The sequence below is a fragment of the Naegleria lovaniensis genome (assembly GCF_003324165.1).
Source record: "Naegleria lovaniensis strain ATCC 30569 chromosome Unknown tig026, whole genome shotgun sequence".
Classification (NCBI taxonomy): domain Eukaryota; phylum Heterolobosea; class Eutetramitea; order Acrasida; family Naegleriidae; genus Naegleria; species Naegleria lovaniensis.
In genome coordinates, this window is record NW_025407848.1 from 226,073 (window position 1) to 242,305 (window position 16,233).

At 37.4% G+C, this 16,233-nt stretch overlaps 9 protein-coding genes across 9 annotated transcripts; 4 read left to right on the plus strand and 5 right to left on the minus strand.

Moving 5' to 3' along the window:
- Window positions 1-249: 249 nt before the first annotated feature.
- On the plus strand, window positions 250-1,357 carry C9374_006036 (uncharacterized protein; the record flags this gene model as incomplete). Its single annotated transcript, XM_044695853.1, has 3 exons — window positions 250-408; window positions 459-732; window positions 783-1,357. The coding sequence occupies 3 exons, from the start codon at window positions 250-252 to the stop codon at window positions 1,355-1,357; spliced, it is 1,008 nt and encodes a 335-aa protein (XP_044547332.1).
- Window positions 1,358-3,018: 1,661 nt separating this feature from the next.
- Window positions 3,019-5,631, minus strand: C9374_006037 (uncharacterized protein; the record flags this gene model as incomplete). The annotated part of the gene is made up of 4 exons (XM_044695854.1): window positions 3,019-3,549; window positions 3,623-5,209; window positions 5,252-5,395; window positions 5,521-5,631. 4 exons carry the CDS (start codon window positions 5,629-5,631, stop codon window positions 3,019-3,021), a joined length of 2,373 nt encoding a protein of 790 aa, XP_044547333.1.
- A 526-nt stretch (window positions 5,632-6,157) lies between these two features.
- C9374_006038 (uncharacterized protein) lies at window positions 6,158-6,619 on the plus strand (the record flags this gene model as incomplete). Its single annotated transcript, XM_044695855.1, has 1 exon — window positions 6,158-6,619. The coding sequence occupies one exon, from the start codon at window positions 6,158-6,160 to the stop codon at window positions 6,617-6,619; it is 462 nt and encodes a 153-aa protein (XP_044547334.1).
- A 599-nt stretch (window positions 6,620-7,218) lies between these two features.
- C9374_006039 (uncharacterized protein) lies at window positions 7,219-7,590 on the minus strand (the record flags this gene model as incomplete). Its single annotated transcript, XM_044695856.1, has 1 exon — window positions 7,219-7,590. One exon carries the CDS (start codon window positions 7,588-7,590, stop codon window positions 7,219-7,221), a length of 372 nt encoding a protein of 123 aa, XP_044547335.1.
- A 178-nt stretch (window positions 7,591-7,768) lies between these two features.
- On the minus strand, window positions 7,769-8,704 carry C9374_006040 (uncharacterized protein; the record flags this gene model as incomplete). The annotated part of the gene is made up of 1 exon (XM_044695858.1): window positions 7,769-8,704. The coding sequence occupies one exon, from the start codon at window positions 8,702-8,704 to the stop codon at window positions 7,769-7,771; it is 936 nt and encodes a 311-aa protein (XP_044547336.1).
- Window positions 8,705-9,684: 980 nt separating this feature from the next.
- Window positions 9,685-10,473, plus strand: C9374_006041 (uncharacterized protein; the record flags this gene model as incomplete). Its single annotated transcript, XM_044695859.1, has 1 exon — window positions 9,685-10,473. The coding sequence occupies one exon, from the start codon at window positions 9,685-9,687 to the stop codon at window positions 10,471-10,473; it is 789 nt and encodes a 262-aa protein (XP_044547337.1).
- Window positions 10,474-10,540: 67 nt separating this feature from the next.
- Window positions 10,541-11,608, minus strand: C9374_006042 (uncharacterized protein; the record flags this gene model as incomplete). Its single annotated transcript, XM_044695860.1, has 1 exon — window positions 10,541-11,608. The coding sequence occupies one exon, from the start codon at window positions 11,606-11,608 to the stop codon at window positions 10,541-10,543; it is 1,068 nt and encodes a 355-aa protein (XP_044547338.1).
- Window positions 11,609-11,769: 161 nt separating this feature from the next.
- Window positions 11,770-12,276, minus strand: C9374_006043 (uncharacterized protein; the record flags this gene model as incomplete). Its single annotated transcript, XM_044695861.1, has 1 exon — window positions 11,770-12,276. One exon carries the CDS (start codon window positions 12,274-12,276, stop codon window positions 11,770-11,772), a length of 507 nt encoding a protein of 168 aa, XP_044547339.1.
- A 328-nt stretch (window positions 12,277-12,604) lies between these two features.
- C9374_006044 (uncharacterized protein) lies at window positions 12,605-15,244 on the plus strand (the record flags this gene model as incomplete). Its single annotated transcript, XM_044695862.1, has 5 exons — window positions 12,605-13,427; window positions 13,476-13,863; window positions 13,905-14,204; window positions 14,299-14,548; window positions 14,603-15,244. The coding sequence occupies 5 exons, from the start codon at window positions 12,605-12,607 to the stop codon at window positions 15,242-15,244; spliced, it is 2,403 nt and encodes an 800-aa protein (XP_044547340.1).
- Window positions 15,245-16,233: the final 989 nt, after the last annotated feature.

Genomic DNA, 16,233 nt, shown 5'->3' on the forward strand with positions numbered 1-16,233 from the left:
TACCTGTACGTACTAGATCATGTATGACATTAAATCTTAATATTTAAATCATCATCGGCCCAAGTGATCTTTGTGTGAGTAAAGATCCAACCTACCTCATAGCTAGGCTCGCCTAGAAATCATTGTAAATAGCAGCGGGAAGGTGGTTTACAGTTCCTCAAACAGCATTTAATCGCACCAATTGCTATGAATTGACTAGCTGATCAATTTAAAAAAATTACCTTAATTCTTGACCTGTAACACATAATCATGGGAAAGCAAAAGCAGAAGGAATCTCAAGCAGAGGAAGAGGAAGAGGAAAATCAAGAGGAAGAAACCACCACTGGCTCTCATGAAGATGAAGATCAAAGCTGGAACATGATTGATAAGCTTCAAGATGTAGGAATTGGAGCTGCCGATATTAAGAAAGTAAGTGTTGTTAATGCTATAGTACCAATTATAGTAAACCACTATTCAAGTTGAAAGAAGCTGGTATTTACACGGTAGAGTCCATCATGATGAGAACTAAAAAGAAATTGTGTTCCATCAAAGGCTTGAGTGAGGCTAAAGTAGACAAGATTTTGGAAGCAACCTCAAAGATTAGCTTCTCTGGATTTGTATCTGGAAATGATTTCATGGCTCGCCGCAAGAAGGTTATTCGTATCACGACAGGCTCCTCCACTCTGGACACTCTATTAGGTGGAGGAATTGAAACCATGTCCATTACGGAGGTATTTGGAGAGTTTAGAACGGGTAAGACCAAATGTGTCATACGCTTTGTGTTACTGCACAATTACCAAAAGCACAAGGTGGAGGATCAGGTAAAGTCGCTGTGATTGACTCTGAGGGTACTTTCAGACCAGAACGTATTGGACCCATCGCTGAACGGTTTGGAATGAATGCTGAGGATGCTCTCTCGAACATTTTAGTGGCCCGAGCTTACACGAGTGATCATCAAATGCAATTGTTGCCTCAACTCACTGCCAAATTTGCTGAAGATACGTATCGAGTCCTGATTGTGGATTCAGTGACTGCCTTGTTCAGAGTGGATTATTGTGGCAGAGGAGAATTGAGTGAAAGACAACAAAAACTTGGACAGTACTTGTCCAGTTTGATGAAGTTAGCAGAGGAGTTTAATGTCGCTGTCTTTATTACGAATCAGGTTCAAGCAGATCCGTCTGGAGCGAGCATGTTTACTGCAGATCCAAAGAAACCTGTGGGAGGACATATTCTTGGACATGCCAGTACTACTCGCTTATATTTGAGAAAAGGTAGAGCTGAGCAGAGAATTTGCAAAATTTATGATTCTCCTTCTCTTCCCGAAGCCGAGGCTATCTATCAGATATCCAACGAAGGTATTAAGGATGCAGAAAGTTAAGGGTTGAGATCGTATTGCATGTACTGATCATGGTTGAGTGAGAGCCAATAAAAGCGTGAGTGGATCGTAAGCCTTTGGCTTGCTGAACTTTAAATTCACCAATCAAAAAATGATGACACCACAAAAATCAAATACTATCGTTGTTCTGGACCTTGGACGGAGCAAACAAGTCTTGTCAACATCTCGTACCATCAGTGATTTCTTTAACGGATCCTGGAAAAGCTGGATCGGAACCTTTGTTGCCCATCAAGATCAACACAAACGTATTCTTGAGCGTGGTCTGATTCAACGATATGGAAACGTTCTTGCATAGTATCTTATTCAAAGAGTTACAAGTGGCACCCGAAGAGCATCAAGTTCTACTCTCTTCATGCCTCAATCGGATAGAGAAACCATGTTGGCCGTCATGTTCGAGACATTCATGGTACAGGCTCTCAATTTCACTCCACCCGGTATTGTCTGCTTATTCGTATGGTGCGCTTAATGGCTGTGTGTTGGAATCTGGAGCTGCTGTCTCGAGTTGTGTTCCAATTTTCGAGGGCAAGATGGTGAAGGATGCTTCCGAGAGAATGTGACGGATATGCTTTTCAAAATTCTTATCAGTGAAAAGGGGTATATGTATGACCATTCAGATTTACGTTGTTGTGTGAAAGACATGAAAGAAAAGCCATGTTTTGTGGTTTTAGATTATGTAAATGCTTTAAAGAATGCATCTCTCAAACTCTGGAAAAATCCTATGAATTACCAGACGCAAGCATTATTACTCTCACGAAGGAAAGATTTAAGGCTCCCGAATCTGTGCTATTTCAACCCTCCTTAGATGATGCCTTATTTGAATGCATTGCCAAGTGTGAGAAAAATTCATGGAGTGGTCGTTTATGTGGAAATATTGTGCTTGGAGGAGGAAATACAATGTTTGAGGCTTGAGTGAGAGACTTGAACAGGAGTTGTCAACATACTCCAAATCAGAAATTGCAGGGACGTAATATCAAATCACTGCTGGGTCTCATCGAACATAATCAGTATGGATTGGAGGATCGATCTTGGAAGATTTGTCTTCACGTGGGTGCTTGTGGATTTGTCAGAATGATTATGAAGATGTTGGATAGACCTTTCACCAAAAATAAATTCCTGTAATGAATTCTAGAAACAAAGCATCCATGGAAGAATCAACCAATCATCATAAATATCTACTCTGGAAATGAATTTCAATGAAAGGCTGTATCAAAAATCAGCAAACACACGGCGAAAATAATTCCCAAATATACGACCAAATTTCCGAAAATACCATGGGTGAAAATACTCACTCTTCTTGTTTTGGTACAGAAGAGAGTAATCCATTGACATACTACCACTCCTAAAAAGTAGGCAGTTTGTGCCGTATTCAAAATATTCAATTGGAGGCTTGGTGAAATATAGAGGCTGTTTCCGTGATGAACAAGTCCGTCTTGGTATCAGAACTAAAGTATCCATTCTTAGCGGCCCACCAAAGATATTTTGGAGGAATTCCATAATGTGCAAATACAAAGAAATAATTCATGAAACATGCCTTCGTTTCAATCATGCCCATTTGAAGATAAGAAGACGAAAGTACTGGTGCTCCAACAAGAGAATCATGTCTGGAACGAGGAGGTACATGCATGATATCACTTTCTGCATTTTCAAAGGCAAGTGAAACAGCAGCCACAAGTTCCTGAAATATTCATGGCAACACCAATATCTGCCTTCTTCAGTGCAGGAGAATCGTTCGTTCCATCGCCAGTAACTGCAACGCAATGGCCTAGCTCTTGGAATTTGCTAACAATCAACAACTTTTGTTGAGGAGAAGTTCTTGAAAAGACAATTTGCTTCTTTTTCAGAATTTGCGACCAATCTTTGTCAGACAATTTGTCAATTTCCTCCCCATGGAGAACAACGGCGTCTGTTCGTGAATAAGGAATTTCCTTGATATTCTTCAAATCCAAACCTTCCTCCTCGGCTATATCCTCAATAGTTTTTGCATTGTTTTCAATAATTCCAACTTGTTTAGCAATTGCCTTTGCCGTTGCTGGATGGTCACCAGTCACCATCACAACTTGAATACCCGCAGTTTTGCATTTGTGAATTGCCTCAGTAACACCAACCTTTGGTGGATCGGACAAACCACAGATACCCAAAAACACAAGGCCTTCTAATTGCAAGGCGAATGGATTCTGAAAATTGAACACGCCCATGTATGTTATTTTACATGTATGTTAACCTTTCAATGTTCATACTACTACTTACATCATTTTCTTGTTGCTCCTTTCCCTGTTGCACAACATGTTCGTCAACTAAGGCTTGTGCAAATCCCAAAACTCTCTCTCCCTTAGAGGCCATAAAGTTGTAGGCATCCTGAAAAGCATCTTTCCAAGTGTCATCCATTGGGAGAGTCTTTCCATTCACTTGAATGTATGAACATCTTTGAAAGACTCGTTCAGGAGCACCTTTCATGAGCAATGTCACTTTACCATCGTTTGATTGTTGTTGATTATTTTTCACAACGGATATCATGTATTTGTTTTTGGAATTGAATGGCAAAGCAAAAATCTCTGTGAATTCTTGTCGAATCTCTTTCAAAGTAGCACAGTCATTTCGGGTTTCAACAAATTTCACAAGAGCAGCTTCTGAAGCATCACCTTTACATTCTCTATCAAGAATTGGTTTTCTCATGTTTGTATCATCATTCAAAAGGTAGGCAGTCGAGCATAGAGCAGCACAACGAGTCAACTTTTCATACGTGCTAAGCTGTTCTTCAGATTCCTTGGAAAAGGTCTTGAGAGGAGTATCAGTGAGTTTGTTCATCATGAGCCGGTTTGGATATTGAATATTTTGCATGATATTATCATACCACATTTCAACAAGTGTCATACGATTTTGAGTGATGGTCCCTGTCTTATCAGAACAAATGACTGAAGTACTTCCCAAAGTCTCTACGTGCTCCAGTTTTTTAACCAATACATTGACAGCCTTAAGTCTAGAAGCAGAGACAGTGAGACAAGCTGTAACGGTCGCAATAAGACCTTGAGGAATGTTTGCTGTAATGATACCAATGGCAAAGATGAAATTTTGGAACCATGAATTTCCAATGATGAATCCTAACACAAAGAACATGAGAGCCATACCAAATGCAAGAATACCAATTTTTCTAACAAATGAATCAATTTCTCTTCTCAATGGAGCTTTCAAGGTAATAGTAGAGCCTGCCAAGAGAGCAATTTGACCAATGACCGACTGATTACCACATCGAATAACAATTCCATAACCACTTCCTTCAATTACTAAAGTACCATAGAACACAAGATTGCTAGTTTCTAAAGGATTTTTGGATGACATTTCCACACTTCTTAGTTGAGGTTCAGCTTCACCAGTGAGAGACGAGTTATCAAGTTTTAAAGCAGAGCATTGAAGCACTCTCATATCCGCTGGAATTTTGTCACCTGCCTCAATTTTGACAATATCACCCAATACCAGCTGTTCACATGGCAATTTAAGAGTAATACCATCTCTCAAAACCCAACTACTTTCGCTTTGCATTTGCATAAAGCTCTCTAGAATTTTCTCACTAGAACGTTCTTGCCATAGAGTGACCGTGGCGTTAAAGATGACGACAAGCCAAAGAATAGCCCCCAAGAACAAGTTGGGCAAGGAATCAGTGGTTCTCTCAATGGCTACATCAATGAAACTCAACAAGCCAGCAACGATGAGTAATAATGAGAACAAGGATGTCAGCTGTTCAATCACCTTGAAGATGAATGGCCTCTTTTTTGGAGGGGACAGCGCATTAGGACCATTCATGCGAAGTCTCTCTTCAGCAACCTCACTTGTAAGACCCTATAACAATATAAAGTGACATGCAAATTGTGAACTACTTACTTGAGACTTGTCAGGATGCTCCACATTGAAATGTGAGCCATAACTTTGGCATACCTTCTCGACACTCATTTCATGTTCTGAAATATCAATAGCTTTTGACTTGGCTTTTTGAAGAAACTTGTTTGCCTTCTTTGGATTCGATTCCTGTCCATTCGTTACTGCACCTGGTTGGTTTCATTCTTTACAGCTTCTTGGACAATATCAATGGATTGTCTTGATTCTTCAAACAAGCGAGGTATTTCTAATGACTTTCTCGGAGTTGAACCTACAGTAGTGGTTTGTTTTTCTTCTGGTACCTCAGAAGTAGTAGTGGATGTGTTGCATGTATGAGGATTTGTCTCAAGTGGAATTTCCACTAGAAGAGATGAGTGGTCCTTCATTTGGTGACAGAAACGGTGCAGGACCTGCTCGTGTTAATGTGAGTTGTTATTTTTCGTGTAAATTGCATCGTTGGTTGGCTTCCATGATCCTTTAACTCTCAACTGGTGATTCAATAATTAACAATTTTAATGTTTTTTCGTTAATCTGTTTTGGGCATGGGCCTCGTTCTAGAACTTGTTCCACTTTTGCTGATAACATGTGAACTCAAATCGCACATCTTTAAAAAGTCATTCGACTTGTATTTGTTCGTTAGAAAACTTTTTTTTGGAATAACATTTTATTTTGAAACGAACACTTGCAGTGACAAGGAGCAGTTCTTCTTGGACGAATCCAAAGAAAATATGAAATCCTTTTGCATCAACCCTTCACAGCATGGAAGTGTAACGGCAATAGTTGGTTGCCTATTCTTCTTCTGTTTATTCTCATTTCATTCTTTGCTGCGCTCACCAACGGACATGTGGCGCTCCTTCAAGAAACCTCTAATGTAAGTATCAGATTCAGTTTGTGGCATGCGAATGAATATTCATGTTGGTGTGCACATTGAATCAGTCTACAACATCCTATGCAACCACGTCGGATGTGAAAACTCTTTCCTATCAAGTCTCTGTTTTGCAAGTCGTTGTTGTTATCAACTCGGTACTCATTGGTTTCATATTGTTATTAGCTCTTGTGTTGGTGGCCACGAATTGCCGAGAAGATTATAAAACTCTTGCTTCAGAAGTATTGGAGGGATATGAAGATCCACTATGGCTGAAATTCTTTCATCTTGTGAACACATTGACCTATCTGATGTTGTGTCAATGTTGTTGTCCAACCCATATGAAAAGAAAGATGCAAGTATTTCGAGTTTTCAATGAGGAAGAATGGAGAAGATGGCATCATAACGATTTGAAAATGCAACGAGGTTTAATTTCAGAGGATGACAACCACGACGGTCAATTAGTCATGCCCAATCCAACCACTGTGAATTCTCAATCATCCCTTTAATAAACAGACAATCTCTTTTGGCTGGTAACAAACCAACGACATTGATATTTGTCTCGGTTAAGATTAATAACGATGGTTTTTGAACAAGTGTATTTCAATCATAACATGTGCAACAGCTGGGCACTGTCACTACAAAATAGAAGTACATGACCAAAAAAGTGGTTTCATTTGTTTTAGCACCGTACACTTTTGGATGTATCAATTCATCTTTCTATTCTTTCTGTATGCATTGGTGTGCGGGTTCTTTATGGCATACATGAGTATTGGTTCTGAATTAATGCCTTTCACGTTCATTGTGTTTAAAGAACGAAATGCAACAGCCATTCCATTACCTGTACCAACGAGAGATTATTTTGGTTCTATGAATAGTACTGGTATTGCCAATACAACCACTGATGCGTCTTCATTGTTTTTAGTTTGAATGAATACAGTGATGGAATTATCTTTTGAAAGATGGAGCTTCAAATTACCTTAATATACCTTATTCTGACCTTTTGAAAAAAAAGATACAAAAATTCTACAAGATCGTCCTCAAGAAGTTATGCACAAACTCTCAACTACCACAATAAAAATACGTCCTTTCCGATCACGACATGTATTTATTTACTTTCATCTTGTACACTTGGATGATCTGATTGCAAGCCTTCATTTCTCTTCTTTGAAAAAAACAAAAACACTAAACCTAAATTGGCCACGACCCAAGTCCAGAAATACCATCCGTATTGATGGATCACTTGTCCCAACACTTTCCAAGTCTTGAACATCCAAGTCAAGTGTGCAATTCCTCTTCTACGACTCTTCACGATATGAAAGACTTCCAAAAGAATTTGAGCAATTCTTCGGATGACTTCTGGATTCTTAGGCGAATTATTTTGATGGTGTTCTCCTGAAATTACATAGGTATGATAACCGAATCCGTCTAATTTTTCAATTTCCTCTTGAAGGACCGTTCGATTGGTTTCAACACCCATAGTAAATACAATAATGACGGAATTTGGAGATGATGAAACAGATTGAGGTTACTTTCAATATTGTCTTTGTGTTTCTCAATTTGATTACAAGGAATCATGTAAATGATTACATCCGCAAGCTCCTCCCTTCTATTCTTATACTTGTTCAAACATGTATAGGGATTCACTGAACATTCACTCACAATATCATCTCCCACTGTAATCTTTTGTTTTGCCAAATACTCAACATATTGAGGACCTTATCGATGGCTCCAGTGTCATGTCCCGGTGGATCTTGAACTTCCAAGCACAATGGAATATCAGCAAATTTACCAGATTCCCATAATGAATAACGATGGACAGCAAGAGTCGAATGATCCTTCTTCCGTTGAGCACCTGCATCACTGACCAGTTTGATTCGATTCATGGAAGGATAAATCGATGTAAACTCTCCCAATTCATTGATGAAGGTGGATTTTCCCCATCCTGAAACGCCCATCATGGTCATTCGTATGGGTTCCCATCCTAATAGAGCCAAATCAGAAGAGAATGTTCCCATAAAGTGGTTGGCCCAAAGAGGCATCTCGTAAAAATAACTAATTCCATTGCGTGAAATGGTGTCGTCATAAATATCAATTCTGAATTTAAGTTTTGAAGGAAACTCTTTAAAAGAATGGCACATGGGGTTTTCAGAATGGAATGGAAGTTCAACCTTAATTGGATCAGCATACACCATCGTTTTAGATACATAGAGACTTCTTTTAACTGTGTGTGTTAAAAAGCAAGGTCCGTTGTTCATGAACAAGATTTCTATATTAGTCAAGTAATATTTAAGCACTGTATCTCTATCAACAATATCCAGTTTAAAATCAAAGATAAAATGTTGCAGGGATTCACGAACATTATTGCTCCAAATTGGCTCAGATACTTTCAGAGTCGGATGGTTTTTTGCCAGGATCGTTGGAAATTGTCCTTTGGTCACTATCTGACTTGGATAAAACTTGTTATCAATGACCAGATTGTAGTCTGGTTGGAACAATTGTTTCACTTCATAGTAAGCGCTTGCAAACCAAAACAAAAATACTAAACATGAGAGGATGAACGCGTATCGAAATACACGTCTTGCTTTGGCCATTCATTAATGTTTATCTTACCAATAGAGGTTATCAACAATGTTGTTCCTTTAACGCAGAGCGTCAAGAGGGTAAGAAGACATAGTAACATAATTTGAACAAATTCTTGAATCATGTTCAACCATGAAGATGTTTTTACAGCACCGGAAGAACGTCATCAGAAGAGAATGATTTTTCTACAGTTGCAACAGACGATGGCTCTATGGCAGCGTCTTGAGATGGAACTTGAGATGTGACCGAGTCAACCTCAAGGGATTCAACAGAAGTAATACAAGTATTTACAGTATCGTTATTGCACTCATGAGAAGTGTCTATTGTCATTTTGCAACTTTTTTTAGGATGGAAAATAATTTTTTGACTGTCAAGAATTCTTGTGAGAATGACCAAAGTCCATAAAAGGTCTGTAAACAGTGTAACACGCACATTTAACGCTCTGTTTAAGATTTTTGAATATTATTGGAAAGAACCCGTCTTCAGTTGATTTCACCGTTCACCTAATAAATCCCAAAAAATGGCAACAAACGATGAAATCCCATCGAGGTCCATTTTGAGGACAGCAACACAGCAAAAAGACCCTCCTCGACACGGCCAGCGGACAATGATGATGTGGAAGATACTCAATCTCTTGAATCTCAAAGTAAGAAATTAAAAAAAACAATGGATCAAGACATGAACGGTGCAAGCACTTCCATGGCATCGGAAATCAATACCCATGATCAGGGCAATAATAATAATAATTTTAACAACTAGTCCGGGAAGAGAAATATTTGATGAAAATGGTAAACATGATGGATCCACCAAAGATGAAAATATCAAGAAATCTGAAAACTATTCCTGCAACAACAACAACAACACCAGGAAATCCAAACATTGTACATGTATACCTTTACAAGAAAGATGAAAAACATGGGATCTTCGACTTCAAAAAGCACTCCTTAAAGAACTTATTCCTCCACCTCCATCACCCTATCTTCAATATTTCATGTTATTTCTGTTATTACTTTGTTCTGGAATTTTAGTGTTTCAATTTGTCTATCTACCACTTGCCTCTGAATTTCATTTAGAACAAGCATCATTGAAAATCATCAAGAATCCTCAAAATGAATTGAACAATGATACGGTACAGCAACAGCAACAACAACCACAACCACAACTTGATGAAAAGAATAATTCAAAATCAATAGAAAAACCTATTCCCATTGTTGAAATCAACTGTCAAATTGCATTCATTTCACAAGTACAAAAATATGTCAATCACGAATATTTGCAGAAAAAGTTCTCCAAACATGTACGTTCCTTGCAAAATGAGAAGATATCCCTATCCTTCTCGAAATTATCTTCTTTTGAAGAGTTGAATTCCAATACGACTGATTATTTTCTATTCATCACAACAGATTCGAGAACAGAAGCAAGTGATGCAAAAGGATATCTTGAAAGAAATGTCATTCCTCGCATTCAAGAACATTTTGACATTACTAAAAGTTCGATCATTTATACCACTTCAGATTCACAGCTCATTAGTAAGATTCCCAATCTTCCCTTGAAGAATTATTACGTGCAATGGACGAGTGATGTTGATAAGGTTGGAAAACAAGGAGAAGAACCTTTGAAAGAGATGACGAATGATTTTGTGAAATCATGTCGAGAGAATCGACAACGAGCGATTCAAGAATCAAGTCACAAGAAAACAACTCCTTTTCGAAAAAACAAATATTCAAAAACCTCTCGTGGTGGCAATTCCAAAAGCAAAAGAAGAAATGGAGGTGGATGATTGGAGCAACTACGTGAACCTTGTGTAAACTCAACGGAAAGGATGAAAATAAAGTCCAATTTACTTTTTACAACAAGATCAACATGAACAACCACATGACATTAGCCATCGTCATTGTGAGCATGATCATTCCATATTGATTCCACACTTCACTGAATACTTTTTTCACAATCACTTTCCAAGTTTGTAAGACTCCTCTTTTGCTTTGAACCAAATCAAAGACCTCCCTTAGAATTTGTGCGACTCGACGAATGACTTCAGGACTCTTTGGAGCATTGAGTTCATAATGTTCATTGGAAATTACAACCGAATGATAATTGTATCCTTGTAATTTGTTAATTTCATCATGAATCACTGAAAGTTTACGTTCTTCTCCAGTAGTCACCACGAGAATGACTGGAATTTGAAGTTTGTGAAAGTATTGCAAATTAGGTGTAATGCTCTCTTTCGACTTTTCAATCATACCAAAGGGTATCATGTACACAATGACATCTGGCAGTTGTTCTGGATGATGTTCATACTTTTTCAAGCATGAATGTGGATTCAATGTACATTCCGTAATAATATCCTCATCGGGTGTAATCTTTTGTTTCACTAAATACTCTATATATTGAGGAACCTTATCCATCACTCCAACATTGGATCCAGGTGGATCTTGAACACAAACACTTAATGGAAGTTTTGCAAATTTTCCTTCTTGCCACAAACAAAATCGACGAACCATTCGAGTGGCGTGATCATTCTGAACTCCAAGACCAACATCTGAAACGAGTTGAATGCGATGATCATCAATGGAAGTAAAATCTCCCAATTCATTCACAAACGTGGATTTTCCCCATTTTGGATTTCCAATCACGGCAATTCGAATAGGTTCCCATCCAAGTCGAGACATGGCCATTTGATAACTACCCATAAAATGATTGGCCCATATTGGATAGTGATACTTGTAGACCACTCGATTCTTTTCTGAATCCTCGAGAGCAATATGGAAGTGAAGATGGGATGGAAGAGTTTTAAAGTTGGAACATTCATGGTTTCCTGAATTGAAGGGAAGATCCACTTTCAAATGGTTGAGAAAGAGTTCCTTACCATCCTTAGATATGGTGAAATGAGAATGGGAGCTGTTGTCGACCATGATTGTGTGATTGAAGAAACAAGGTCCATTATTGACAAATGACAGCTGCACAAGTGAGAAGGGTAGAACTTTGGATGGATCTTTGTCTCTAAGTTTTAAATGATCCAAATGAATTGAAAAATCAAACACCATGGTCTGGAATGAATTTTTCACACTATTATTCAAGGTTCAGAAATTTCCAGTTTTGGTTGATTAAAATTCTTGACCGAGGTATAAATTCCTTCTCCAACAATTTTCGAAGGAAAATCATTGGTTTTTACCCATTCATGTTGATAATTGGCAGAAACATTATAAATTTGGTTCAATGAAAGATATACTGTCATGCAACTATACAAAACATAGAACAGTGAAATTGAATGAATCAACCAAAGCGATCGAGAGGAAGTGTATACTTGTTTCAATTTGGAAAATCTCGACAGTTGATCATCATTGAACAATGGATTGGAAGGATTGTTATTCACTCCTAATGCTGATGAATCTTGTTGGGTGTGTGGTGGCGGATCAATCGAGTCATGAACACTCAAGTTGGAATTTAGGATGGTATTCAACTTGGGAATTTCTTCGGTCATGTTGTCTTGGACATGATTCTGGTCACAGATCACAAGAGTGTTGTTGGATTCAGGTGCATTGTCAAGAGTGGTGGTGCCTTGTGGGCTCGACGGTTCCATGTTCTTCTCAGATTTGTCAACGGCCATAATGTTGCATCAAGATGTTGTTTTTTCGTTGAGAGAATAATTTGATTGCAATCGAAGGTTTTAAGAGGGTGGTCCACTGAAAACACGTGTTTGTCGAGTATGACGTCTTTGTTCTCGTCATGACCTTTGTATTAAAAACCAAAAAAGGATCATTTCTTTAAAAACCTTACTAGATCTTTATTGTCTGATCCAACCAATTCATTGAACAAAAGTTGTGTAAAATCGTTTTGAAAAAAAATAAGAACAGTTAAAATGAAATCAACATTGGCACCGGAATTGAAACCGCAACAAGAAAATTGAAATGAATAATCAATTTCATATATCGAATGGCATGTGTTTTGATTACAACTTACCACACGATATATCGGATCATCATTCAAGGCTTTCGTTAGAGGAACAACCAAATAAATTTTGGAGAGTTGATCATATTATTAGGAATAGCTCGGATAGTAGTAGTAATAATAATTTATCAACAACAAGAACAGAAGACAATACTTCTAAAATAGTTGTTGTCGACGTATTGGAAAATGATTATCATTCAAAACTTGTTGAAACAATTGGAATTTCCGAAACTCAATCTGAATACAATAAGATGAATCAAGATATATGTTTTCAGCTGAAAGGAATATTGAATGGTAATGAAACTGATGACATTGAGAATTTGTTAAACAAACACCAGTTCAAAAACATTGCTGATGAATATCCCACTGAATATAGAAATTGTCAACGGTTGTTGATGAGAAGCAAACAGTTGGCCCATGTTTTATGGGAGAGAATTAAGCCACATTTTACAAAGACTGATTTAAAGAATATGAGACCATATGGGTTTGACAATAATGGAACGTGGGTACCAATTGGATTGAATGATTGTTTCAGAGTGACTAAATATGAGAAAGGAGATTATTTCAAGCCGCATATGGACGGCCAATTTATTAAGAACGACAATGAGAAGAGTATTTTAACTGTATTGATTTATCTTTCCTTCCATGGTGGAGAGGGAGGAGCAACAAAATTCTTCAAACTTTTATCAAAGGAGAGAACACGATTGACTCTACAAGAAGTGGTTTCTGTGACTCCGGTTGCACATGATTGTTTAATATTCAATCATGATCTCTATCACAGTGGTAAGTGTTTGTTGAAAAAAGCGTCAAATGAACTCAGCAACGCCACAGGAGAGACAGTTATATCTGGAAGAAAGTACATTTTAAGAACAGAAATTATGTTTAAAAGAGTAGATGCCGAAAGTATTCTCAAATCCAATTATGAACAATCAGAAGAATACCAACAAGCGAAAAAACTAGTTGATGAAAGTAACATGCTTGAAAAACAAGGTAAAGTTAAAGAAGCAACAGAAAAATATTTAGAATCTCAAGAAATACAAGTGAAGCATTCTACAAAGCTCTTTATGGAAAGAAAAAATCGGAAAATGAGTGAAATTGAGAAAATTCTTCCTGAAGAAATTTTTGTCACAATATTCAGCTATTTGACTCCCTTAGAAATTTGTAGAACTGTTATTCCTCTCAACACTTCAATTAATTACTATGCACGAAGTCAGATTTTGTGGAAAACAACTATTTCATAACATGGAAATCACATGATAGAGAAAGTATTAACACTGACAACAAAGATAACCCATTCAGACATCTTGGAGCGCTATCAAGTGTTGAAAAATCAATTATTGTCGAAGAACTCAAATCTAAACAGAAAAATTATGCTGCAAAAGAAGGTGCGAATTTTGATACTATTGATTGGTATAATTGTTTCATGACAAGAAAGAATTTCGAGAATGATTTTTGTGCCATTCTTTTTGATCCTGGTACTTCATTGATCAAATATGGTTTAATGAGTGATTCCAATTTTACTATCGAGAAAACTATTTGTGTGAAACCTTTTCATGTGCAGTAAGTTGTATGGTGGATGGATCGACTTTGAAAATATTTGCAACAACCATGACATGATTTACTTGGAACGTATACATGCACACACACATATTAGCTTTAACATTTCTGGTCGTGGGCTTGATGACATTGTTGTTGGATGGCATGATTGTTACAATTACAATTTCTGTCGTCCATTGCCTCTCATAACATCCTCAGGAGGTGTTCAACACCAAACAGTTTCCTATCTCATTCATCAAACTATACAACAAGCGTTCGGAAAAGACTCTATACGAAAGCATCCTCTTTTAATTGCAACTCCATATTTCTGGAGCAAAGATGATGAAATCAAGATTACTGACATTTTGGTAAGTAGTTGCAATGTTATAATACAAATAGCTAACAAGACTCTTGAAATCCAGTTCGATATTGGAATACCAGCAATTTGTATGGTTCCTTATTATGAACTACTCTTCTTATATTATCAAATGGAGAATTGTTTGATTGTGGACATGTCACGCTCTGGATTGTACTGTTTTGCAATGTATAACGGGAAAATTGTGAAAAATTGTGAAAATGGAGTCTTGTTTGAGGAAGATCCCAACGATAAGAACAAAGCATTACACGATGCTGGAAAAAACATGTTAAATGTACTTCAAATACTACCTGTGGACCAAAACAGTCATTTATGGCAGGAGCTTGCGTCACAAGTGGAAGATGTTTATTCATATGGAAAAGAAGTGGATGGTGAGAGTCGTTGTGTGCTCGGAGAAAATTTGTATACCTTTGTGATTCATCTTGTACTGTCAGCTCTCGATTCATGTCCACAAGAATGTCAAGTCGACATGAAAAACAAATTACTTCAAAATATTATAGTAAGAGGAGGCTTGAGTCTTGTGAATGGTCTTATTCCAAGACTAGAAAATGATTTGAAAAAACAATTTGGAACGTATTGCGACAAGATTAATATTTCTCTCAAATATGATCCTTTGGACACTATGGGAGGTGCTAAAATTTATGCCAATTTGAGCTCCTTCAAAGAGAAGTGTATTTTCAATGTGTAATGAGTGTGATCAGCAAGCAAATGGATATTTATATATGCATGCAACGAGTGTACAAGTTTTATTTCTCTAATAGCGTACCGTGACTCATACTTTTTCTGTAACAATGAATCATGTATTCTACAACGTCAGAATCTTCCAAAACCAGTACGACATCCAATTTGAATAAATCATCATAGCTTACTTCCTTCTTCGTGACAGGATCCAGAAAATATGTCAGTCTCTCATTTTCAAATTCCTCCCTCAACACGTTCAGAAGGTGTGAAGTTTTTCGGAAAATGTGTAAATTCAAACGTCGGTAATCGTCTCTCCTGACAAATTTAACAGACTTGTCACGTAAACTTGCGGAGATCGCAAACTCCAGGAAACTCTAGATTGTGGACGTTCTTTGGGTAATTGGAAATCAGAGTGCTCTGAAAACTCTAATGACTTGAACATGGTTTTTGGGTACTTTGATGTTTTTGATGTGTTGTTGAGGTTTTTTTTCAAATTGCTTAATTTTGACTCCATTCTTTGAATATCTCTCATTGACTTTATATCTCTCTTTGAATGCACGTCATGTAAGGAGAAAGGTGATTTCTTGCAAGTAGGTCTTTGGATGGTATTTCTGTTTTACTTTTATGTCAGAGATAAGAATATTACAATTCCCACATATACGCTTGTATCTGCATCTTTTCGCATACTACTACTTCAATAGTTTTCCTCACGCTCATATACCTGAAGGTCATGTCAAAAGTTGCCTCTGTTTTAGGAAACGGAACATTCTAGAAGCAAACAACAACAACAACAACAGATTTCATACGAAGCAATGGTGTTTCCTCCATAACTGTATTCATTCATGATGGTCGGTATGTTGTCGCTCAATATTGTAACATCCAACTCTCTCGCAATAATACCATAGGAATCATCCATGTAATGATCATTTCAATTAGGTCTTCACATCACCTCTTCCAGTTGATGCCTCATTGTTTGATGGAATCATTTCCCTCAAA